This window comes from Staurois parvus, unplaced genomic scaffold (assembly GCF_062004578.1).
Source record: "Staurois parvus isolate SC_StPar_1 unplaced genomic scaffold, SC_StPar_1.0 ptg000352l, whole genome shotgun sequence".
NCBI classification, from domain to species: Eukaryota; Metazoa; Chordata; class Amphibia; order Anura; family Ranidae; genus Staurois; species Staurois parvus.
In genome coordinates this window covers 2,906,952-2,934,297 of record NW_028318148.1, presented here as the reverse complement: position 1 = coordinate 2,934,297, position 27,346 = coordinate 2,906,952, and the positions used below count along the sequence as shown (strand labels likewise).

Sequence of the window (27,346 nt, the reverse complement as noted above, 5' to 3'; positions counted from 1 at the left end):
CAAACCACCACTTCTCTCCTCATTAGGCAGGACAGATACTAACAAGATCAGTGTCCAGGCTCTATTTATATTGCTCTGGCATATTCTGCAGTGCTGTACAGAGAACATCATAGCATTCAAATCAGTCTACACCAGAGGAGCTTACATTCTTGTGTCTTTTGAGAAGCTTACCCTCTCACCAATCATATACTATGACTCCAGCAATGCTTTGATCCTGGGTATTTACCAATGTACAGTTTTGTAGATCCAGAAAATGTATGTAAAATTCATCTGAGCCAATATCATGTGGCAAGAGTGTAACTGGGTGTAAATCTGACCACTGTTTAGGCCAGCCAATCTTTTATGAAGCTTTAATAAATGCAGTCTTCTCAACACAGCACCTTTTCACTATCCAGGCAAACCGTCCAAATTGTAAGTACAAATTTTCATCCTTTCTGCTGTCACCTGGGAGCTTTATAAAACTACTTAACAATTCTATCGACCATAATATCCTGGCTAATCCAAAGACTAGGAAGGAGGCAATGTGAATGACCGAAGGATACTTGTCCACGTCTGGAAGGGTGTGTAGGAGTATCAGACGGAAAGTACCTGGTGGGATTTGGAAACAAGTCAATGGTAGCTCCTGTAATTATCTTAGAACCAGGGGCGAACTGACAACTCATGGGGCCCCCGGGCAATAGGGGATCATGGGGCCCTTGTGTCCTTGCCCAAGCTCAAAAAAGCCTATGAAAAAAAGGTACCAGGGGCATCTCATGGGGCCCCATACTGACCCCGGGCCCTCGGGCAGTGCCTGAGTTTCCAAATGGTCAGTCTGCCCCTGGTTAGAACATAAGCTTTCAAAACAATTATTTCTATCAATGTAGGACACAAACACCCTCAGAGTACTGCCCTTTGTTACAGAATGCACTTGGTCATGTCCCCTCCTTTTCCCAGCTGTGTCACTTATTTTCACAATGAGCCTGTTGGCTGCAATTTCTATGCTTCTTGTTTTTGTGACAGCGACCACGGAAGGCATTTTACTGACAATCATTCGCAGCACACCCGCTCACAGATCTGTAAATTCCTCTTGGGCAGGATAGGGTTTTGCTGCTGCCTCTCATTTCATGAAGTATAAAGTGTAATCTAACCACACAATAATCAGTATTAACCTTTTCTATGCTCTCAACACGTATTATTCGCAAATGCACATTAAATGCATGTGTTCCAAGTTTTAGAGGAAAGAATGTATTTTAAATACTTGAAATTAAAGCTTTAGTAAAGGTTCATGTGACATGGACCTTCCAATCAAAGCTGCAAATGTGGGAATGTCATGATAAGATCCTCCTGCTGTCTGTGAAGGCAGGGTGAGGATGCTGCAGGTCCCAGCTGCAGGTGACATCTGTGTTAAATGCCATCCCTATCTAAACACAAAAGCCACACCAACACTGACAGGGCTACCTTTTCATATCTGGATATGACAAACTGGTCTTACTTGTGATAAATACAAAAAGCAGTCAACCCACTTTAAAGTGGACCTGTCGGTATCTGTAAAACTCTGCTTCAATAAATTCCTGATTTGTTACAATATACATTAATATATTGTAATACTGTACAAATTCAAAAAGGTCAGAGGCTACAACAGGGGCTGATCTGTGTCAAACATTTGTGAACACAACCAAGAACTGCATAGGTACATGATTTACATGATTATGTAATATATAAGCTGGCTTTTCATTTAATATGTAAAATTAAAACTAGGAATGCACCAAAATTGCAGTGGCCGAAACATTTTGTCCAAAAACACCCTTAATCGGCCTTTGGCCGATATGAAAATAAGTACCAATACAGGTGCTGAAAATAACTCCACCTCGGTGGTTCTCAGCCTTAACTGAGAAACCACTGAATGATCCCAGCGCTGGGCATAGAGATAAGTGAAGGAAACATGGCCTCCACGCATTTCTATGCCCTTGGAGGACCGGAGCGACATCACTTCTGATTCCAGTGTCCGGTGCCTTGTAAACAAGGCCATTTTTTGTTTCAGGCACTGCTACAGGGCGGCACAGGTGCGCAAAATCACGTATATATACATGATTTTGCATTTCCAATTAGGAGGCATACGTGCACCCTACCTGTGCCGCCATTTGCGCCCGCAGCTTTCAATCACCGGGTCCCAGCTGGTGATTACTCACCAGCTTTTGGTGATTGCTGAGCATGTTCGACGGGGAGGAGAACTGTATGTAAACAATACAGTTCTCCCTGTGAGCTTATGCACGCTTCTTTGGATGGCTGTGCACAGCACAAACATGTAAAACACAAACAGCACACAGTTAACCCTTTGATCGCCCCTCATGTTAACCCCTTCCTGTCCAGTGCCATTAATACAGTGTCGATGCTTTTTTTTCTTTTAGCACTGATCACTGTATTGGTGTCACTAGGGATGTCAGTGACACAAAGTCAGTTACCCCCAGTATCAAAATGCCCGCCACAGTCCTGCAGTCCCGCTGTAAGACGCTGATCGCCACCATTACCAGTAAAAAAAAAAAACAAATCCAGTATCTATACGGCCATTTGTAAACGCTAAAACTTTCATGTAAACCATTTAATTTACACGTATTGAAATTTTTTTTTTTAGCAAAGACAGAATACATTTTGGCCTAAATTTATGGCGAAATTTGATTCTTTATCGGACATGTTTAATAGCAAAAAATTTTGGTTTTTTTTCCTCACAATTGTCACTTTTTTTATAGCGCAAAAAATAAAAACCGCACAGGTGGTCAAATACCACTGAAAGAAAGCTCAATTCCAAGGAAAAAAAAAGGACGTAAATGTAATTTGGGTGCTGCGTTGCATGACCGTGCAATTGTCAGTTAAAGTAACGCAGCTCTGTTATGCAAAAAATGGCCATGTCAGGAAGGGGAGTAAATCCCCAGGAGGGCAAGTAGTTAAAGCACTAGATCAATGCTTTTTTTGATCTAATGCTTTATATTGTAGAGGAGAGATGTGGGGTCTTATTGACCCCATATCTCTCCATAAAGAGGACCTGTCACTACTTCTTTCTATCACAAGGGATGCATGCATTTCTTGTGATAATAGAAATTACTTTTTTTTTTTTAAGGGACAGTGTTGAAAAATAAACATAAAGAAAAGTTTAAAGTGCCCCTGTCCTCGCACATAGTGGTGAACTCATATGTAGGCCACGCCCACATATGTAAACGGTGTTCAAACCACATGTGAGGTATCTCCACGAACGTCAGAGCAAGAGCAATAATTCTAGCACTTGACCTCTTTTGTAACTTTGCACTGGTAACCTGTAGAAATTTTTAATGCGTCACCCATGGAGATTTTTAAGTACAGTAGACAGCATTCCATGAGCGTCTGCAATTTTAAAGCATGACATGTTGGGTATCCATTTACTCAGCGTAACATCTTTCATATTTTACAAAAAATTGGGTTATATGTTGTGCTTTTTTAATCATTGAAGTGTATTTTTTTCCAAAGAAAATTGCGTTTGAAAAATATATTAATTTTTAAAAACTATCCATTTTGGTTTTCGGCCAAGTGCATCCTGAATTTTTGGTTCCGGCACCAGAATTTTCATTTCGGTGCACCACTAATAAGAACATTAATTGTGGACAGACACGGGTGCTGTTTCTGTTGTAGAATGTACGACTGTCTAGGTTTGGTTGGTTGAATATAGACAGGCACAGCTTTCAGGCAGTCAGAACATGTGCAGCAGCCAATGTTCTTTCTACCTGCCACAGCTCTGCGTCCTTCAGCTGTTCTGATAGATATATACAATACCCAAGCTAATACTTCACTTAACCTTCTCTGGGTTGTAAAAGCACGCCATACAGAGAGCTCACCATTGTAATGCCCAATCCGATTATATCAGACCCACAGCAGCTTTGAGTGATAATATTTAATATGGCTCCACATTACAGAAGATTATTCTCATTTGCTAAGAGAGGGATGAATACAAAAGCCAGAGCACTACACTACAAACTGATAGGGTCATCAGATGGCATGGGTAGTTGAAAACTAGTTCTATATATTGGTGAATGTTGAATTCTCTTGTATATATTTATCATTGTTTCTTTTCAGCTTAATTTTCAATTCAAAATATACATGAGAAAATCAAGTTTCCTCGTCTTGTTTAGCTATTGGATATAATCGTAGTAATTGGTTACTTCAGTATATTAGAGAAAACACGCAGCATTGGCCTGTTGCTTGTGCAGTGTGTAATTCTCAGTATCCATCTTTATTCTGCAAATACTTTGCACAGCATCACTTCTCTTGTTCTGTATGTATAAAGACTTATCTTGTCTTGGATGTGGTCGATTATTCTTACTTATCTCTTATAATTGTATACTGTATGTATGAATTCTGTGCAGCACGTCTTATTCTGTATGCTGGGTGTTATTGATATCTGTGCTGCACAGTAGTAGTCCTTTTGTTCTGTATGCTGGGTGTAATGCTCAGTATCTGTTCTTATTCTGCCTGTATGAACTCAGCGCAGTAACACCTCTTGTTCTGTAAGTATAAAGACTTCTCTTGTCTTGGATGTGGTTAGTTACTGTCACTAATCTGTTATAATCGTGTTCTGTATGTATGAATTCTGCGCAGTACAACTTCTTATTCTGTATTCTGGGTGTTATTCTCGATATCTGTGCTGCACAGTAGCAGTCCCTTTTTGTTTTGTATACTGGGTGTAACGCTCAGTGTCTGCTCTTATTAAGTGTTCTTGCATGTCAAAACCACTTACTGTTATCTCACATATATATTCTTATTATTATAGCCAAATTTACCACCCTAACTCCTCCCACAGTTTTTACACTACATAGACAGTAATATACCGAAACGTGCAGATTGTTCCCGATTGGTGTGCTATTACTTTGTGGAACGGTTCGCCAAATGGGTCACGAAATATCGGCATTTTTGTGGTGAAATTGGTCCCATAGGAATGAATGGCGGAATGTTCAAAACTAGAGTGGGAGCTGACAAAAGCTAGAGTGTGAGCTGAAAAATCAGGACATGATTTCTAAACTGCCATTGCTCCCTCATTTTCAAGCCCACCTACACAAATCTTATATCAAAAACATTCAGCTATCCCTGCTGCCACTAAAAATGTCCACGGCTAAGCCATAGTCCTGATAGTTTTCACAATATGGCCATTTGTTTGCAACTCACGCCGCCCATTGACATTCATTGAAACTCCACTCTAGACACCTGAAATTTGAAGGGCAATATCTAAACTGCGACTGTGCCTTAATTTTTAATATTTCAGAGACATACTATGCATCAAAATGTAGGTCTGGGTCTTGTGATTCTCACAATATAAAGCTCTTTGGTGTAGGATTTGTAAACTACAAACGTTTGAAGATGGCAACCGCCAGTGAAGTGAGCAAGTTGGAGCAGTTTGTTTTTAACCACTCTTCTCTGCCCTTGCTGTAGAGTGAGTTGCCATAGGAACCCAGGTGTGTGAGCAGGCAGCAGAATGACAAAAGCTAGAGTGTGAGTTGTAGACTACTGGTGGAGGCAAGAACACTTCACACAATTTCCCCAGAAATTGTAGCTTTTCTAGTTCTATCTGTATGAACCCAGCGCAGTAGCACTTCTCGTTCTGTATGCTGGGTATAATTCTCAGTATCTATTCTCCTCTATGTGTGAATGTTGCACATGACCTTTTCTCGTTTTTCTGCTGTAATTCTCAGCATCTTCCTTTCTATATGTATGAATGCTGCACAGTAGCCCTTCTGTTGTACTTAATGAAGAGTATAATTCTCAGTATCTGCTCTTGTTCTATATGTATGAATGTTGCACAATTTAAAATTTGCTTTCCCTTATTTTGTGCAACTTTTCTTTCTGGGTGTATCTCAGTTATTTTGGACATGAGGATGCTGCACATGACCACTCATTTCTGGATGTAATACCTATCTTTATCTTATCTCATTCTGTGTGTATAGATGGTGCACAGTGGCACTTAATGCTGGGTGTAATCCTCTGTATCCATTCTCATTCCGTATTTATGGATGTTGTACTGTATGCAACAGTGCAACATTCAGTTTCTGTTCTTGGTTTGTACGTATGGAAGCTGCACAGTACCACTTTTGTTCTGTATGCTGTGTATTATTTTTATGATTTGTTTGTGTTATGTATGTATAGATGCGGCAGAGCACTACTTCTCTGGTTCTGTATGCGGTGGAATTCTTAGAATCAGTTTGTATTATGTACAATATGTATGGTGTTGCACAGTACTATGGTCATAGTTCTGTATATTGTGTGCAATTCACAGTATTTGCTCTTAAAGCGGAGTTCCAGTCATTTCTGTGTTTATTAAAAGACAGCAGCTACAAAAACTGTAGCTGCTGACTTAGACAGACACTCTTCTGTTCGGGTCCAGCAATATGCTCACCTGCACCATCCCTTCTCTCCCTCTCCTCTCCCTGGCGCTGGTATGTCAACTGTGGGCACCATCCTGTGGCAGCTTGTGGCTTCTTGTGCCCACTGCACATGTGCGAGTCGTGCTGTGCATTCTGATTGGTCCATCAGTCTTCTGGGACCTGTGACGTGTCCCAGAGGACTGTGGAAAGGTGGTGGGGGGTGGGTTAAACAAGTGGAGCTTCCACTTTTGGGTGGTACTCAGCTTTAAGCGGTGTGTATTGACTCTATACAGTAACTTTTCTTGTACGGTATGCTGGGTGTAATTCCCAGTATTAATTTTTATTTTGTATGTATGGGTGTTGCACTGTGATGTGTGTGATGTCTTGCGTTGGTGATGATGTGTGTATATCTGATATTATAGAGAATATATATGGCTGCTGCTGTTTCTAAATATATGCTCATCATGTTCTACATAATTAATACATTGAGATTCTGAGTTTACAGAGAAGTGCACAGTATCTCAGACAGTATGTTTGATGTATGTCTTTCTCCAATCTATTAACAAATCGCCGCAGGTGACTTTCAGATAAATACAGTTTGTTTAATTTGAGTTATTGTAATTCTGCAGAGATAAAGCTGTGGATCAGCTGCAGTTAAAGAGGAGCTCCAGTGTCCCCCCAAAAAATTTAAAGTCAGCAGCTACAAATACTGAAGCTGCTGCCTGCTAGTATGACACTTATTTGTCCAGGGATCCAGCGATGTCCTCACCCAAACAGATTCTTCAATCAGCTTTGGATCCTTAGCGTTGGCATCTTAAGTAAAGGAAACCAGCAGTGAAGCCTTGTGGCTTCATTACCAGTTTCCCACTGCACATATGAGAGTCGTGTTGCGCTTTGTGAATGGTCCTGCAGTATTCTGGGAACTATGACGTGTCCCAGAAAGCTGCAGGGGAAGGGGGGGTGAACTTCACCTCAAAAATCTAATGGGAAGTGAAAGTGGGTACCTGTCAAAATCAGGTACCCCCCCTCAAAAAAAAAAAAAAAAAGGAGGGGGCAATTATATAGGAGAAAGGGGATCCAAACGAGCATAACTTTCCCTTTTGGGTAAAGTTCTGCTTTAAGTTACGCCTCTGCCTGGCATTCAGTAATGCTAACAACAACCTAGTGCCAGCTAGGGATGTAATTAAACAATATTATTAGTATATAGGAGTCTCTATTTGGAGATATTTGGGGGTGTTTGCTTTCATGCCCAAGCATTCCATGTGAGTACATAGAGTACTGCAGGAGCCAAAACTGCATCCCACTGGCAAAAAAAAAAGCCCTGGGAGTAGCAATGCCACAGGAAGTCTTCCAATCTTACCCGCAGATGGACAGATTGAGCTATAAAGATTTCTCTTTCATGGCCCAGGGCACCTTGACTTGCAACCACTTTATTCATAGTGATGAACAAATCTGGTACGTTTTAGTATAGGGAGCAGTGCACAGACAGTAAAGAGACAGAACAATGATTCAAAAACTGTACACAAGTATCAACAGTCGATATGAACAATCTCACTTTTGGTCTTTTGGCCTTGACATTGGCAGTTACTTCAAACACTGAGAAACCACTTTCAAAAAAAATATTAACATGGAACAAGTTCAGAAAGGGGCAACAAAAACGGTGAAAGGTCTGTGGGATACAAAAATCAGGAGAGACTTCGGGAAGTTAATTGCAGTATCTCCATTATGGAACCAGGACATACACCTCAAAATAGCAGGAGAAAAGTTCAAAACTAATCTAGAAAATACTATTTTATCATCAAAAGAGTAGTTGATGTCTGGGATAGACTTCAAGCAGAGGTAGTGAGTCAGTCAACCGTAAGTAAATTGAAACATGCTTGGGATAAAACAAATCTATATGGGCAGCACAGTGGCTAAATGGTTAGCACTTCCGCCTGGCAGTACTAGGGTCATTGGTTTGAATCCCAGCCATGGCACTACCTGCCTGGAGTTTGCATGTTCTCCCTGTGCCTGCGTGGGTTTCCTCTGGGTACTCCTGTTTCCTCCCACACTCCAAAGACATGCTGGTAGGTTAATTGGTTCCTGTCTAAATTGTCCCTAGTATGTGTATGTATGAATGTAAGTTAGGGGACTTTAGATTGTACACCCCTTGAGGGTTAGGGACTGATGTGAATGTACAATATATAAGTGTAAAGCGCTGCGTAAATTGACAGCACTATATAAGTACCTAAAATAAAAATATTCAGACAGAAAAAGTAACAGTAAATTAAAAAACAAAACAAAAAACAAACAAGAAAAAAAATAGGGCAGACTTGGACCATTTGGTCTGTATTTTGCCGTCACTATGTTTCTGTGTTCTAACAATCCAATGTCAGAAGTAGGTCAAACCCTTCACACACTGACAGTTCAGAGATGATTGTATTGTTTATTTTTTTAGAAAAAGGTCAGATATTTTAACTCCAGGCTCACTTGTATCAACACTGAAGCCATTTTGATCAGGACAGAGTTTCGTTTGTAGCCAGGCCCTCCGTTCTGTCACAAATTAGTTCCATTTCTGGGGAAGTCACACCTCCTGCAGGATACAAATCACAGCTCTGCTGACAATAACGAACACCTCCACCCTAAATATAACTGTGATAATTGCTATCTGTACCAGTGAAAGGCGTGGGAAGTAGAAATCTCCCAAACAGCTGGGGCGAAACCCGATGTCGATGGAAAGATTCAGCTGTAGGAAGGTGCAATGTCTGGAAGGACAATATGGGCTGTGACAAGTGACCCCTGTGCCAATACAACATCATTTCGCTTCAAATGGCACCGCTTAGGAACGCCATGGCTTGTTTAGCTGAAATTGCTTTCTCGGTTGAAATGTAATAAAACACTTTACTCACCATTAGGCTGTGATAATAAAAGGTTATACAGCAGGACTGGGCAGTTTGTAGATGCAGTTGAACCATAAGATGCAGTTGAACCATAAGCTACAGTGTAAAATGTTCAGTGCATGCTGAGCCTTATAGTTCCAAAAGTTGGTTACTCTGGGCAGTTTTGCATGCAGGCTGACACTTTATTGAATCATTTCTTTGTCAGCAAATTAAGCATGGACCAGATTTTTATGATGTATATATGATATAATAATCAGCAAACCTCCTCATTTTCTGAGATTGGAAAGAGGGAAACATGTAAAGACTGCCACCATCGATACTGTTAGTCAGATATTTTTTGTGGAAAAGAAAAGAGACCAATTATCCCATAGAAGAAACATTTTCAGATACTATCAGACATCTACAGTCATGGCCGAAATTGTTGGCACCCTTGATATTTTTCCTGAAAATCAAGTATTTCACACAAAAAAGGTATTGCATTAACACATGTTTTGCTATACACATGTTTATTCCCTTTGTATGTATTGGAACAAATATAAAACAGAGGCAGAAAAGCAAATATGACATAATGTCACACAAAACCCCAAAAATGGGCTGGACAAAAGTATTGGCACCCTTAACTTAATATTTGGTTGCACACCCTTTGGAAAACATAACTGAAATCAGTCGCTTCCTATAACCATCAATAAGCTTCTGACACCTCTCACCCGGAATTTTGGACCACTCTTCCTTTGCAAACAGCTCCAGGTCTCTCTTATTGGAAGGACACCTTTTCCCAACAGCAATTTTAAGATCTCTCCACAGGTGTTCAATGGGATTTAGATCTGGGCTCATTGCTGGCCACTTCAGAACTCTCCAGCGCTTCTTTGCCATCCATTTCTGAGTGCTTTTTGACGTATGTTTGGGGTCATTGTCCTGCTGGAAGACCCAGGATCTTGGACGCAAACCCAGCTTTCTGACACTGGGCCCTACAGTGCGACCCAAAATCCTTTGGTAATCCTCAGATTTCATGATGCCTTGCACACAGTCAAGGCACCCAGTGCCAGAGGCAGCAAAACAACCCCAAAACATCATTGAACCTCCACCATATTTTACCGTAGGTACTGTGTTTTGTTCTTTGTAGGCCTCATTCCGTTTTCGGTAAACAGTAGAATGATGTGCTTTACCGAAAAGCTCTATCTTGGTCTCATCTGTCCACAAGACGTTTTCCCAGAAGGCTTTTGGCTTACTCAAGTACATTTTGGCAAACTGTAGTCTTGCTTTTTTATGTCTCTGTGTCAGCAGTGGGGTCCTCCTGGGTCTCCTGCCATAGCGTTTCATTTCATTTAAATGTCGACGGATAGTTCGCGCTGACACTGATGCTCCCTGAGCCTGCAGGACAGCTTGAATGTCTTTGGAACATGTTTGGGGCTGCTTATCCACCATCCGGACTATTCTGCGTTGCAATCTTTCATCAATTTTCCTCATCCGTCCACGACCAGGGAGATTAGCTACAGTGCCATGGGTTGCAAACTTCTTGATAATGTTGCGCACTGTGGACAAAGGCAAATCTAGTTCTCTGGAGATGGACTTGTAACCTTGAGATTGTTGATATTTTGCCACAATTTTGGTTCTCAGGTCCTCAGACAGTTCTCGTCTCCTCTTTCTGTTGTCCATGCTTAGTGTGGCACAGACAGACACACAATGCAAAGGTTAAGTGAACGTCTCTCCTTTTTATCTGCTTTCAGGTGTGATTTCTATATTGCCCACACCTGTTACTTGCCCCAGGTGAGTTTACAGGAGCATCACATGCTTGTAACATTCTTATTTATCCGCAGTTGTGAAAGGGTGCCAATACTTTTGTCCAGCCCATTTTTGGAGGTTTGTGTGACATTATGTCGAATTTGCTTTCTTTCCTCCCTTTTTTTGTTTTGTCCCAATACACACAAAGGGAATAAACATGTGTATAGCAAAACATGTGTTAATGCAATACGTTTCGTGAGAAATACATGATTTCCTGGAGAAATATCAAGGGTGCCAACAATTTCGGCCATGACTGTATGTAATAAAGTAACACTAAACTCAAAAAAAAAAAAAAAAAATTTATTCCAGTATGTACAGTATCCTTAACTAAAAAAGTACTTTCTATTGCTCTGGGCTTCTTCCAAATCTCCATTTTTTTTGCTGCTGTAACCCAACTTATTAGAAGGTGAAAAGTATACCTTATGGCACTGCTCCAAGCTGTGGATGGAAGTAAAAATAAGAAGAGGGGAGCACGAGTCTGAGCAATTCCAGTGTCAGAGGACCTCTGTGACCAAGCCCCGGTGGGCAGGACAAAACGCATCAGAGGGTGTGGCCAGAACGGCGGCTGAGGCCATTCCTTAACATTGGACTTCTGGGGTTGGTTGAGCAGTGTCCATCCCTTCACTTGTATTGGCTGATCCTCTGAGGGTGGTTATGTTCATTCTCTGTTGTCTCTCTCTCTCTTGCTCAACGCACAGAGACGTAACTAGAACCTTCAGGGCCCCTGTTCAAGAAACCATAAAGGACCCCCCTGACACCCCCCTTTCCTCCGAGCCCAGGGTCCTTTAATATGGTTCTGCGGCTGGGCCCTTTCACATGTTCTGCAGTGGGTCCCCTTCTTGCCATCTTGGATACGGTTGCCACCTTTCTTCAAGCCAAACCCAAACACTTTGGCCCCTCTTACATCACAGTCTGCATATCCCTCTTTACATCAGAGTCCACCTAGACTAAGGGGATTGCTGTAGACTCGATTGTAAAGGGGAAGTCTGATATAATGGGTGATCTGGGAACCCTGATTTGAGGGGGCAGCTCTGAAGTAAGGGGGCATGCTGTGGACTCTGGTGTAAAGGGGAGCTCTGATGTACGGGGGAGTCTGGCCATCAAAGCCCCCCCTCACATTGGTGTCCCTCTTACATTAGTGTACCCACTGGGAGGCAGGAGAGAGAAGGGAGGGGGGGATACTTCATTCACGATTGATGGCTGGATGGCGAGTGAGTGAGCTCACCCCAGAATGATGGCTCAGGCATTGGTAGTTTGCACCTTTCTCCATCCGGCTGCTGGGCTTCAAGCTCCCTGCCCACACATCCCCTTTTCTGAGACAACACAACCGTGGATTGGAGTGTGGGTGGGGCAGACACAGGAGGAGAGGGACAGAGGAGGAGTAGCAGATCAGCTCTCCTTTCCTGTCTGTGAGAGGCAGGGGAGAGGGGAACTGTTAGTGTTGGCCCTAGGCTGTGTGAGAGACTCAGATCAGAGCCCCGAAGCCAGCAACCCCACTGGGGGGGCAGTCTGGGCTCTTGGGGCCCTTCCACAGTGGCAAAATGGCAGGGACCGGTCACAAGTGTGACCTTGCGATCCTGGTAGTTTCGCCACTGGCAGCGCACATGAGTTCAACACGCACTGCTCTTTGCACGCAAACAGAATGGATGGGTAAAAGAAGATGTTCTGTAGCTCACAGGATGTTAAAAAAAGAGGCAGAAAATACAGTAAGATATTATATTTCATAAAAAATAGGATTATAGAACATTAGGTAGTGGAAGTGTATGGATTATTTTTGGAAATAAGGGATATCCTTTAGGGTCATTGTAAAGTGGTAATACACCACTATGCTTTTTATCTTGTACCTACAGGCAAGATTATAATAAGGCGTACCCATATATACAGTAAATATCTCCTAAACGTGCACCTTTTAGAAGACATTTACATGTGTAGCAGCTGCTGTCATTGGCTCATGTGCACTGCACTCCCAATGGGTAACATGCTGTCCATTGAAAAAGCTGTGACACCCACGCGCATGCGTGGGAGAGGTCATTGCGGCATGACCATTCAAATGGCTGGAGCCCTTGAACCCAGAAGGAAGACTGGGTGAAGATGGAATCCCTGTCAGATGATCAATGACAGTGTGCTGCTGAAGAGATCCTTTTTTTGTTTTAGCCTGAGGGGTGGGGGCAGTTTTTTTTTTTTTTTTTTTGTAACGTGGTTTACTACTGCATTAAACTACCAAAAGACAATAAAATAAACACACCAGTGCTTGAAGCAGTTTAGCCAAAAGCAACCAAATCCCACTGTGTCTCTAGGTACAAAGAGAAAGCCTTGTTGTGGATTCCACTGTTCCATCAAATTTCTACAAGTAACATTGTTCATAAAAACTATTGGTGGCTTTATTGCACTGACAACATTCTGAGGAATCAGCAACCCCAATTTGGAAGTGTTTAAAGTAAAAGAAATAGCTATAACTGGAGGCTTGTCTTTTTTTTTTTTAGATGCATGGCCACCAGTGTGAAAAGGTTTACTGGTTTCATAAAACAGAAATGTTAGTCTAAATGGAGGCAAGGTAGGCTGCAGCCACCTTTTTCTTCTGCTCACAACTTTTCTTTATGGGGTATAAGAATAAGCAGCAGCATGGAGTTGGACAACGATAAGAGTGAAGAAAGAGCTGTGTAGGTAAAAGTGTAGGGAGAAGGAAAAAAAAGGGACAGACATTGAGGAGTCATGAAGTCATCATTCCACATTTGTGTTCTCTGTAACCTTGCCTGTTCCTAATCTTTAATAAAAGGTTCAATGGTATATGTATGGTCAGCTATCAGTACAAAAGGCAGGAGAAGGAAAATAATGTGCAGTATAACATGCCAGATTGAGTTGATGGCAGAGCTGATGGGTGCTTGCTGGGTTTTGGGTCAGCAGCTTGTTACATTGTATCACCAGCAGCTCCGCAGGCTTTATTGAATCCATTTAAGTTTTAGTGGCTGCAGAGAGCCAGACCCTACAAATATTTAATGGTAAGTGCAGCATGCTGAAATATTCATCGCCGGTTCCAGTCAGACTATTTTATGGAGATCGCAGGGAGCTGAAACTTCTAACTGTACAGATCGCCCATCCTTTGAGACTGGGTGTGACCAGGGCTAATCGCACAGCCGCTCTTGGGCATGTTGTAGATTCTGCATAATAGAATTAGGCTGATTGGTGTTAGATTAGGAATATGAGGAGATAATAGCAGCTTAATGCTCTTGGCCGGAGATCAGACTGACAGATGCAGAGGATCGCTTTCTCTATGCTCGGAGGCTCTGCTGCCTCACACAACGCCTTTCATCACTGAAAAGTACAACTCTGCTCTATTGGAAGAGCAGAATCTTGAAGAGAAATTTGCTGAGAGAACTAAATACGAACATCATTTTTACTGACTTTCTTTGCAGTAGGGGTAGCAGGTAAAACACATGCATATGGTCTGATGCCCTTACCAACTAAGTGTCTGTGTCCACCTGTTCTGCTGTCTTGATTGGCAGAAGAGCCAGCACACAGTAAAACATAGGAAGCTGCTGCCACTTCAGATTTGTGTTTTGGGGCAGCCCTATGCAGCTATGACATACAGAGAAGGAGGTGTGGCAATAGGCAGTATTTTTTCCCCCAAGAGAAAAGCAGAAATTTGAATTTTAGCTTCATTCCCAGTTCTACAGATCGCCATGTTCTAAATCTCAGAATTACTCTGATGCAGTTGTCGCTCTCCTGCTCATGCAAGTTAACACAGGCATGACATGTACACATGTGTGATTTGGTTTGATTGCATTCATTTTTTGGAGATTTGGATGTATTCGAATTTCTGAATGGACATCGAAACAAATGGCAATGAATCTGAAAAAAAATTCTAATGAATGCATTTGTTAATTTGCTTCATTCAGGTGATGTCATTTTTTAATTTGTTTGAAAATTATCCATATTCATTGTGAATAGCTGTAGTTATTAAGGAGAAAGTGGCCACTGCATCCTTAACTAGGAGTTATCTGCTGTGCCAAAAAAAAAAAAACAGTGTGGGGGTCCATACCAGACCCTTATCCGAGCGTGCATCCCAGGAAAGAGGGGGGGTGAGCGCCCCACTCAACCACACCAGGCCACATAACCTCAACATGGGGGGAGGGGAGGGGTGCTTTGTTGAGGGAAACACAGCCCTCTTCCCAACAACCCTGGGCAATGGTTGTGGGGGTCTCTGGAAAATGGGGGGGCTTATCAGAATCTGGAAGCCCCTTTTAACAAGGGGGACCCCAGATCCTCCCCCATGTAAATGAATATTCGGCACAATACCCCACTCATTCCCCAAAAAATTTCAAAAGTAAAAAAAACAGTTTTTCACAAGTCCTTTATTAACCACATGCCTTCCACCCTATAGCAGAAGTACTGCTACAGGGCAGCACGGCTGTGCATATATACACGTAATTAGCATTGCTGGGTAGGGGGCCCTACCCGCGCTGCTATTGGTTGCTGAGGATTTCAATTATTACATACAGGATTTATATAGCACCAACAGTTTGCTCAGCGCTTTACAATATAAATCACTCGGTAAACATCACCAGGGCTGAGGGGAGAGATCTGTGTGTAAACACACACATACATACAATATATATACACACACATATATACATATGCTATAAAACTTTCACGTAAACCAATTAACATACAATTATTGGGGTTTTTTTTTTAGCAAAGACATATAGCAGAATACATTTTGTCCTAAATTTATGGAGAAACTAGGTTTATTTTTTTGGATATATTTTACAGCAAAAAGTAAAATAGTTTTTTTCTTCAAAATTGGCAGTCTTTTTGTTCATAGTGTAAAAAAAAAATAAAAAAAAAAACAAAAAAACAGAGGTGATCAAATACTACTGAAAGAAAGCTTATTTGGGGGGAAAAAAATGACAAACTTCATTTATGTACAGCTTTGCATGACCATGCAATTGTCAGTTTAAGTAACGTAGTGCCGTATCGCAAAAGGAAGGGGGGATAAATCCTCTGGAGGGCAAGTGGCTAAGAAAAAAAACATCTCCCAAAGTTGATCCAACATCAATCATGATGAAGGCTGAACCGCATGAAAACCCCCATCCCCCACAAAAACCTGGTGCCCGCAGAACACTATGTGTCCCATCCAGGGACACATGTCGAATGACAGGTAAACCCAGTGACCCCGCACCTATATCTACCCGTCATTTGGCGACTTTCTCCACGGGACACGGTACTCGCTGCATGACAGGTAAACTTGGGAGCAGGGTCACCTGGTCACTCCAATAAGCCCCACGCCTGCAGACCCCCATAACCACCTTTTATGTTGAAGGCATGTGGCCTGGTATGGATCCTTCCAAAGAAATGAACAAATCCCTAAAATGAAACAGACCGACACAACGAAGACAAAAATTATCAATCTAACAAATGCATCCAGAATGAAACAAAGGTTTCTGGTGTGCAAATGTCTAAAGACATGTGAAGGGAAGAGCACAGATACATAGTACATGAGGGTGTCTGGTACTAGGTTTATATAATACAAAACATAATACATTAGCTTCTGTCTGGGAAAAAAAGTTTATGAATGTGATAAATAGTATTTAATGATTTTGGCAGCATCTCTTTTTAATCACAGTAACTTAGCAATTAGCACTACTGCCTTGAAGCACATGGGTCCTTGGATTGAATCCCAACCAGGACACTATCTGCATGGAGTTTGCATGTTCTCCTTGTGCATGCATGGGTTTCCTCAGGGTACTCCAGTTTCCTCCCAGACTTCAAAGACATGCTGGAGATTAATTGGCTCCTGTAAATTGGTTCCAATATGTTTGTGTATGCATGTGAAATAGAAACCTTAGATTGTAAGCTCCTTGAGAACAGGTACTGATGTGAATGTACAGTACATAATGTGCGGAACAAAATTGTCAAGTGCTATATGAACACCTGTGGTAACACCTCCTGATTTTAGAAGAAGTCCTTCTTTAAGGCCCTGTTAACACTGAGAATTGTTGGCAAAATTTTCAGGTCATTCAAAATTGCTACAAAACACACTTGTCGGTGCCATTCATTCTGAGTGGCCCCCCCAAACGTGGCACAATTTTGATGCAATTGTCACTCAAGAATTGTATGTGTAAAATCACAACTAACTCAAGGCCAAAATTTGGTCCATAAGCTTCTTTGGTGCGACTAATGCGCATAGGGCAGCCTATTTAAGTGAATAGGCTGTCCCATGCATGACTTGCAGAAAACGTGTGAGTCACGCTTTTCAAATCGCTAGCAGGGACCTGTGCGATATATGTACAGGGCCTTACTATGACATGCAAGAAATCAGTCACTCCAGAAGGAATAACCTGTCACATGACAGCTGGAATTGGGAAACAAGGCCACTGAGGAACTGATCACATCTTATATCTGGGCAGCATGCTATAATTTTAAAGGCCAATGCCAGCCACACAACTATACACAGAAACACAAAGCATACAAAAAGGACCCTTTTTACATGCCATAGAAGGTTTGTTAACTACCACCTTTATTTCTCTAATGTCCCAAACCCAGCAGTGCTATTAACAACAAGGCACAAGAAGGATGCCAACTCTGTGCCACTGCCTCACCTCCTCTTTGGTTTTCCTCCTCTAACCCCATCTAAATGCCTCCACCTCCCACCCACAGCTTCCACAAAATATACTCCCTCTGTTATTGTAAAGTGAGCTTTCAGCTTGTGCATGTGGAAACACCAGACTGAAACAAGATTTAATAGATTTTAAACTATAGGGAATGTTATACAGACTAGAAAACATTCACAATTCATGGCCTGCATTCTGGTTCTGGAGTGTCTCTGCATCACCACTAGCTTCATCTAAACCTATTCAACTTCACTAGCAGCATGTTTACTGTGGGTCAGCGACTCAGAAATTGGGGCAATCAGGGATGACCAGGCGACTTCTGGAGGAGTGCAGCAATGGCAGCCTTTACTCATTACAGGTTCCTTTTATGCCAAGTTCACTGCTATGTGTGTTGTGATTGATGCGTTTTTCCACACTTGTTTTTCATATGTTTTTGATGCGTTTTGCATTTTTTTGGGAAGTTTGTTGTTACGGGGAGGCGTTTGTCATGCAGGTGAAAAATGCAGCAAAAACACATCATAAAATGCAATTCCTGCGTTTGATACAGTTCCATTGATTTCTATTGAATCAAAAACACAAACTGCTGCGGAAAAAAGTCCCTGACCCTTTCCAAAAAATGCATTGGCTAAATGCACAGAGGCTAAAAATGCACAGATGTGAACATGAATCATGAGAAATCATGTTAAATGGACTGTAGTGCATTTTTGCAGACGTGGAAACGCACTGGAAACTGCACAAGTGCGAACCTAGCATTAAACAAAGATAGATGTGTGTGTGGCGAGGCATTTAGGTTCTGATTGTGCGAGTAGGCTGCCGTTGACATGATGGCAACATGAGAGAAGCAGCAAAATATCAGCTAGTACTGAACTGTCAGCGTCTCATCACAAATATCACATTGGCTTTACTGTGCTGCCCTCTGCAGGATAAATAGGGAGGACAGGACGTGGCAGGCGCGACACTGCGCTGTGCATGTAAAGGAGGGCTCCAGACTGAATTCATTGTATTTTTTTATAGAACATTTCAGATAGTAGCAGGAAAGTGAATATACTGTATCAGCAATATCTTTCATTGACTTATTGAATAATATTTTTCATGCAAGCTTAGTATAGTCGGGTCTCTTCATTGGGTGTGACTTCATTTTATAAACTATACAAGATAGCCTTCGATGTTCCTGAACCCAGTGCAAATCAATAGCAGTGGAGAAGGGCTGATGACTGCCCAGAGATTCACAGAAAGCCGATAAAATGCAGAAAAGTAAATGTCTGTCATTGATTATAGTATGTAGTGTTTCTATCACATCTAAATATAAACAGGAAAATGTGTGTGTGGTTTCCAAAATAGCAGGAGCTAAGAACTTACATGCGTTCTAAACCTTCAGTGATTTTTCAGTCAAGTCTTCAAATAACATATTTTGGGTTGGCAGTCCTGCAAGCTGCATTTTGTTCATCAGAACTACACATATGGTCATGTACAGAGTGTTCACATTAACGGAACTGAATCCTTATCCAAAGCTCTTCAGGATGTGAAGACCTCAATCTGCAACATAAACACACATGGCTGTAGTCACTGCGGATAAGAGAAGGGGATGTAACTAATAGGAATTCTGTGTCAGGAATTCTACATGCATCATGGTATCTATATGGACAGAGAGACAAAGCTTTGCTTGGAGTGATGAGGAAACTGTGGCATGCCCAGACAGCCAATCAGAAGCTACATATTATGGATTTATATAATATAAAACAAATCTGATCATTTAGATTGTAAGCTCTTATGAGCAGGGCCATAACCCACTTCTCTTGAATTGTATTGTAACTGTTTATTTTGTAAAGCTCTGCACAAACTGCTGGTACTGTATAAATCCTGAATGATAATTATAGTTTGTGTATGATATCTGTTCTGTGATCACAGGGGCAATGCAGAAATACACATTGTTCTTATATCACATGCACATAAATAATCCAGGAAGCATGGCTTTTTGAGTGGGTTGTGCACAACTAATCACCATAATACAATTTTTGAACATTTGAGCTGCTTTTCTTCTCTATACAAGTCAATGTGAATGCAACAGCAACTCCGTGATCAACTAAAACTCAAATCTCTGAAAAACACACTTCAAAGTCTAATACCCATGGACACAAGGCCTTAAAAAGGCATTTACTCTGTGCTTTTCTATCCTTTGGACATGTAATTCTGTCATTTGGCCATTTTTATTTTATTTCACTTGTACTGGGAAAGGCAAAACAAAAAAAGTAGTTTGCTGCTCTTTCACATTTGTAGCTGTGTGACCCTGGCAGTCACTTCTTAGTAAATCAAGCTGCAGTGGTAACAGAGACCATGATGTGACAGCCAAAATTAAATCTGTTGCATGGAAATCATAAGCAGACGAATCAGCCTTATAAAAATCAAACTGGCCACATCATTACAATCTGATTTAACAAGGTCTTATTTTTACATGAAATAAAAAAGGATGGCCACACTAATTACAATCCAATTTTAAAATGTATTTTTTACCAAAAAGTAAGCAAGTATACAGCACAAAGACCTATGTGCTTAGATTTAAATCAAATTGATTGTTTAGAGCAGTGTTTCTCAATCTCTTTATCAGCCAAGACACTTTTTAAAATTCTGTACGCTTTCAAGGCACCCCATTCTAAAATGTAAAAAAAAAAAAAAAAAAAGCCAATAGTTTTACTTAATGGAGCAACATCCACACATATAGGACACCCAACGTATTTATTCTTCCAAAGCAGATACACATTTGCACACTGGTACTGACTAGTATTCTAGTGTTTCTCTTCAGCTAATGTAAGCCCAATGGTGACAGAGGGGCAAACAAGGATACTATGCAGGCAGCCCAACGTCCTCTATATCAATCCATGACATCATTGGTTGTTAGGGCGCCAGCGGCTGGAAGGTTGTAATGGTGCACAATGAAATCCTGTGGCTTTGTCTAAATTAAAAGCAAGCTTCTTCCACCTCCTGGTTTGTGTACACTTTGTGGGCAATCTTTACGCATTTTGCCAGGGCATCCCAAGGCAATTTGGCAAGAAACCTGAGGGCACCCTGGTTGAAAAATATTGTACAGACTGTAAGACTATGCATTAGGCTGGCATCACACTTGTGTAACACAGTAAAATGCATGTTTTACTGCAAGTATTGACATGTGGTACGAAGCACACTGCATATTGCCATCCATAAATGGCAGAGCATAAATGAATGAGTTGTTTTAATGCAGCCTGCCTTAATTCATGAAAGCATGCAACACAAGTGAAAATAGGCCTTTTGACAATGCTTGGTCAACTTAGGATGAATTTTTTTTATATGAAAATCCTTCCATTAATTTGCTTTTTTTACCAAAAAAGATTTTCTCGCTATGTGCGATGATGGAAGAAAATTTAACGAGTATGCTTTTAGATACAGAAAAAAAGTATATTTTTAAAAATCGTTCTATAATCTTAAACTGGCCACAGAGTTTATAAAGATTAAATTTCAGCTGGCTCCTGATGGTATCCTGGCCAGGCACAAAACAGGAAACATCGATTTTTAAGCAGATTTGATGGTAAAAAAAAAAAAAAAGAACACCTTTTTTGCTTTTTTGATACAAGAATGAGTTACAGATTTGATGGATTTACCTCCAGGGCCAATCGTTTTTCTATCACAGTGACTGTTAAGCAATTGAAGCACTTATTTTAATATCCAAGAGCTAACTATTTTTCTTAATCAAATTGATAATTGTTAAGAACATGGTCAGCGAAAAAAAAGGCCATATTCACAGACTAGATTTCCTCAATCTTTCTTAGACAAAATGAGCATTCAAACTGAAATCTACCCCCTTATAATAGATCCTATAGTGAAAATATGGTGCAGCGCTAAAATCATTAATAAAATTATTAAAAGTCCATAAACGAATAAACGTATAAAAACATATATAAGCATGTATCATAGTTCAAAAGGTGACTTTCAGTGCTCCTAAAGTGCCAGTATATTCTTGATGGATCGGTGCTTGTGCAATAATTGTGGTAGAATTGCGCACTCACCGGACGCGCAATATAAATGCGCATATAAGTATTAATCCAAATGTCATCAAGATATCAGAGAAGGGTAAACAGTGTAGTAGCTTCCCTCTGAGGATGGGATGGTGCATCAAAATGGATCTTGGGGCTTTAAATGGAGATCCAAAAGACAGCCAGAGTTCCCCTTAAGGGCTGGATAGGTGCTGCTCTTAGCTTGTGCAGGAGGCTCCCTCTCTGGTTACTGGGAATGGATCTGGTGTGGGGCTTCTGAAATTCAATACTCCCTCAGGGAGTTCAAAAAACAGAGATATGCCCATAGTGTAGTATTTATAGCATAAATATTTATTAGGGGATAAAACGATGCATCAAAAAGGTAGTAGCGTTAAGATCAAAATTGCCAGGACTAACCGTCCACATATAAAGATGGCCGCCGGAGCTCCACGATGCTCTGGTGGCGTGACGTCACGGCGTAATTGGAGGAGCCAATTACGCTGTGACGTCACGCCACCGGAGCATCATGGAGCTCCGGCGGCCATCTTTATATGTGGACGGTTAGTCCTGGCAATTTTGATCTTATTGCTACTACATTTTGATGCATCGTTTTATATAAAAAAAACACTACACTATGGGCATATATCTCTGTTTTTGAACTCCCTGAGGGAGTATTGAATTTCAGAAGCCCCACACCAGATCCATTCCCAGTAACCAGAGTGAGCCTCCTGCACAAGCTAAGAGCAGCACCTATCCAGCCCTTAAGGGGAACTCTGGCTGTCTTTTGGATCTCCATTTAAAGCCCCAGGATTCATTTGATGCACCATCCCATCCTCCAGGGGGAAGCTACTGCATATCTACCCTACTCTGATGATATCTTGATGACATCTGGATTAATACTTATATGCGCATTTATATTGTGCATCCGGTGAGTGCGCAATTCTACCACAATTATTGCACTAGCAACGATCCATCAAGAATATACTGGCACTTTAGGAGCATTGAAAGTCACCTTTTGAACTATGATACATGCTTATATATGTTTTTATAAGTTTATTAGTTTATGGACTTTTATTCATTTTATTAATGATTTTAGCGCTGCACCATATTTTTACTGTTTGAGGTTTATTTTGGTTACCTGTCGTGCACAACTGCTGTTCTTTTCCCCCCTATTATAGTGCGCTGACATACTTTTCTATTTTATAATAGATCCTAGTTTTTAGAAGATTTCATAGATCTAAGAGGTGAACAATCTCTGATGAACAGAATAAATAGGATACACTGGATAATGAGACAATATTTATGCTGATTGTAAGCTCATTCAGTGCAAATAAACTTTTTGGAGAAATATTTACAATGCAAGGGATCATTGAATACACTGCAAACCTAATAACAGTATCTGCTGATGTAGATACAAGCAATTGAAAACAGCCAATGACAGGAAATTGTAGGATTGAACAACATGACTGCAAAATATCCATGTCAATTGCTCACTTATGATAAATGTAAATATGTAACAATGTAGAATTAGTAAAATAATACATCACTGTAGCCTTGCAATGTAACAGACTTGTAAGATGAGCCCCAAATTGAAAATGTTCTGGCATATTTATAAAAGTTCCCTTTAGGCTCTACAAAAGGTTGCACTTAGATGAGTGATTTAAAAGAAAAGTGCGTAAATAGAAAAAAATAGAAACATACATTCCTACCTACATCTGCTAGAGCATTGGTCCAGTGCTGCAAGCTGTCCCCCCGCTGGCTCTATGCCCAAGAACTGAGCAATCACATGATCACTCAGTTCTTGGCCTTAGAGCCCTAGGTCCACTCTGAGGAGAGAGCAGTGACTGACAGTCACAGCTCTGTGCTCTGCCCCTCCATTGCTCATTGGAGCGCCGAGCGGAAGCGGCTGGCTCAGACTCTCAGGGGTGCGCTGAGAGGCTGAGCCAACTGCCTAGAAGACATCTGAGTGCATCCTCACATTATTGTTAGGATCCTTCAGAGTCTCAAATGGCTTTGTGACATCAGCCAGAGGGCTTTAGCCCATTGTTAGCTGATTCTGGGTCACAGGAATGCACTTACACATGGGAAGTACGTAAAAAATAAACACAACTTTGGCCATACTTCTTTTAAAATACTGTGATTTTCTCAGTAGAACACCATCTTGTGTCCTTTGCCCCTCTGAACTGGATTCACTCAGCATGGATATAATGGAACAGTTTAGGCTGGAAAGGAGAGACTGTACTACAGGCAGAATTGGCAGGAAAGGGTTAAGGAGCTAGGAGCATTGGTGGGATTTAGGCTGCTATAAAAGACTAGCTTCTTTACGGCACGGAGGCTGCTTCCTTTATTTCTGCCTCCTTAGAGCAATAGGATTATCTTATGCGAAAATGACAAAAGGCATGCTGAGAATTGTAGTGAAGCAGAATCAGTAGACCAGTCTGCTATGTGCCATTGAATGTCCATGAAAGAAAAAAAGATTTGCTTTGCTAGTCATTGCAGCAAAAAGTAATTCTCTTGAATGTCTTCCCTAATGGCTTGTGCTATGTTCTGATAAGTACCAAGGAAGGGAAAACATGCAGTCAGATTGAATGACACTTTACTGTGGCTTCATACTCCCCATGTCTCCTGATATAGCTATAATTGGCCTGTTGCCCGTGTATCTGGAAATAACTGTAATTGGCCCTAAGAGTATTAAAATAATGCCACAGAAATGGAAGTAGCCTGGGATCTAAATGTGTATAATCTCTAACATCCTGCACCCTTTAATTAAAGGCATGATATGCATCTTTTAATTGGTGCAGTGGAGAGAACTGACCTCTTGAACTAATAATAAAAGTGCAGTTAGAGAAAAGTTCAGCAGATGGCGCCACCGCACCACACTTGCATTCCTGTTGTATACTGGCAAGATTGTGTTCATTAATTTAGAAAATAAAGAGAAGAACTAAACAAGACCTTATCAATTACATAATGTATCATAGTCAATTTTCTAATCATTGGCAACTCGCTCTGCTTGTGCCAAAGGGGCTCTTACCTGTGTCAGCAATTTCACAAGGCAGAATCATTTACATACATTATGTTAATGGTGCTCATACCTGCCCTGTGATGGCCCATTTTGCCAGGAAGTGCAGCATCCTCACTGATTCCTCATGTGTTCCCCCAGGGCCACTTACTGGCTGCACTTTACATCGATCACTGTCAGCGTTTAACTCTATCACCACTGAAACCACTAAGTGAGCCATTTTCTGGCTGCTGAATGGCAGATAAAAGCCGCCCAACTCTGTTCTTCATGGGTTATCAATCATAGGGAAAAAGGTTTGTTGTTTACTTGGTGGAGAAAATTACAAATACAGGCATTTATTTGATATATATGAATCCAGTTAAAAGATGTATATGTTTAAATATATGAAAAATATTAAGAGCACATTTTAAAAAAGGTAGAGAAGAGAGGGAATAAGGGTAGGGAGAGGAAAGAACAAGGAGAAGGGGGGGGGAGAGAGAGAGGAAAAAGAAGGGACGAGAAGGAAGGGGAAGAAAAAAAAGGGGAAGAGAAAGAAAATAGGAGAGAAAAACGAGCAAGCAAAAGAAAGAAAAAAAAAGTGAATGACAGAGAAAAAGGAGTGAAAGAGTAAAAAAAAAAAAAAAGCGTAAAAGGGTGAGAAAGTAGAAGATGAGAGAAAGAAAAAAGGTGAGAGGGGAGGAAGGGACAGAAGAGAAAGAGAAAAAGGAAGAGTAGAATGAGAGAGAGACGTAGAAAGAAAAGGAAGGAGGGAGGAGATGTAGAGGGGAAGCGACACAGGGGTGAAGGATGGAGAGAAGGGAGGGAGAAAAAAACAAAAGGAGAGGGAGGGATAAGGATGGTGTGTGTGTTTGTGTGTGGTGGGGGATTTAGAGAGGGAGGGGAGTGATGTACATAAATAAGATCCTATATGAACAAGATAATCTATAGAGCATGTCCCAGCATGCAATATACGATTTCTATATTTACCCACTGATCTCAGCACCTGCTGTCTATTTATTTGCCAACTGTGAAAGCTTGTAAATTAAACTGCTATTGTATTAAAAAAAAAAAAAAAAAAAAAAAAAAAAAAAAAAAAAAGCAGTGGTAAATATATTGAGCAGCACGATCATGTGTTGAAATTGCAGCGAGTTGTGGACTATAATTTCTTAATAAGTCACCTCATTATTCTGCAATAGCATTGTAAGCAAAGGATATACAGTGGCAGTGGTGGGGGAAGGAAGAGGGATCTCCTCTCAGGATTTAGGTGAAATCTGAGCAGGAGGTAGCTGTAAAATGTAATGTAATTTCTAAAGTGCTGGGTGCCTTTAATGAGTGTGATTTTTGCACTAGGCAGCATTTTCACCTGGATGTACCTCTTTCCTAAAATGCTCTTGTCTTACACAGGCTAGATAACAAGTAGGGGGGCTGGATCAGGGAGGGGGGACAGGGATGAGAGTGGAAAAAAAAAATCTAAACGTGACATCAGCTTGCGTTTTCTTACACCAAACCTGCAGCCCCTCCTCCCAGCACTAATCCATCCCCAGCCTTCCTCTGATCAGTTAGTTGCATGTCAATTGCACAGCTTGGTAGGGATCTGGAGACTGGCAGCCAGCAGCAGCAGCAGGGATACGCTCTTAAAATAACCTCTCTCTTCCGGAGGAGGACCAGCATTTCGTAAAAAAGGATTCTGGCCAAAGCTCAGCACCAGAGAGAGAGAAAAATTCTACTTATCTCACACTCACTGGTTTTCTCACATTTTTCTTCCTTATCCTGCAAGAATTTATTTTGTGTGAGTTACATCGAGGCAGAGCTTGATCCGCAGGCAAAGATGTCTCGGAGGCGACTTGCCGTGCTGGAGGATTGGGAGGCTCCAATAATGCCTGCATGCTCTCTGAAGTCAAAGTCAACTTCCCCGGCTGCTACAGAATGAAGGTTTGTTGGCGAAGGAGACCGGAGCAGAGATGTCTGTGCCTTTACTCAAGATTGGGGTTGTCCTGAGCACCATGGCGATGATTACCAACTGGATGTCGCAGACCCTACCATCGTTGGTCGGCTTAAACACCACCAAACTAACAGCGGCCAATCCAGGAACCTTGGACAGAAGCATTGGGGTGAGTTAGGAGAGAATGAAATGCCCGGCACCAGTGGGCTTTTTATGCCAGAATGTTTGGGGGAGGGTGGGTATGTGAGATTATGTTAACCCATGAGTGAAAGATATCAGCACATTGGGCAGCCTCTAACACTTAGCAAGTTAAAATGAATGGTTAAACAGTAGATTAATCTGTTGTTACAAAACAATGAAAGGGAGGCTATATAGATAATATCTTTGTGGCAATTACTGGAGAAGTTGGCTCTCTCTTCCCAGTGTACTGGGATCAGGAATGCGGTCACTGCTTACCACCCTCTGTGGATGCAAGGCTGGCAGGATCCTTGGTAAATGGTTCTTCAGCCACAGGAAAGACATTAGAAGCCTTTCTACAGTCATCATCATAGCGGAGAGACAAGTGGCAACGGGAACAAGGGGAGAGATTCTGGGTTGAAGGCATCTGAAAATTAAAAATCCCAGTCTCTCCTCATTCATCCTTTTGGGCATCTGTGCGTATAGCACACTGCTTTGTCATATAGAAGGGTTTATTAAGTGTTTGAAATTCAAATATTAAAAAATTATTAAAATTATCAAATTATAAAAGAATTTGGATTTTTATAACCCTGT

The 27,346-nt window shown here is 41.2% G+C and overlaps 1 protein-coding gene across 2 annotated transcripts in view; it reads left to right on the top strand.

Annotated features, from left to right (window-relative positions):
* The window catches only part of OLFM1 (olfactomedin 1), a 78,162-nt gene that overhangs the window by 6,976 nt on the left and 43,840 nt on the right, over positions 1–27,346 (top strand). Inside the window, exon 1 of one of the 2 annotated variants that reach the window (XM_089684683.1) lies at positions 26,113–26,744. The exons of the other annotated variant lie outside the window; for it this stretch is intronic. Within the exon in view, the coding sequence (XP_089540809.1) occupies positions 26,595–26,744 (150 nt within the window). The 5' untranslated portion in view covers positions 26,113–26,594. Of the gene's footprint in view, positions 1–26,112; positions 26,745–27,346 lie in introns of those variants that run through there. 2 annotated transcript variants of the gene reach the window in all.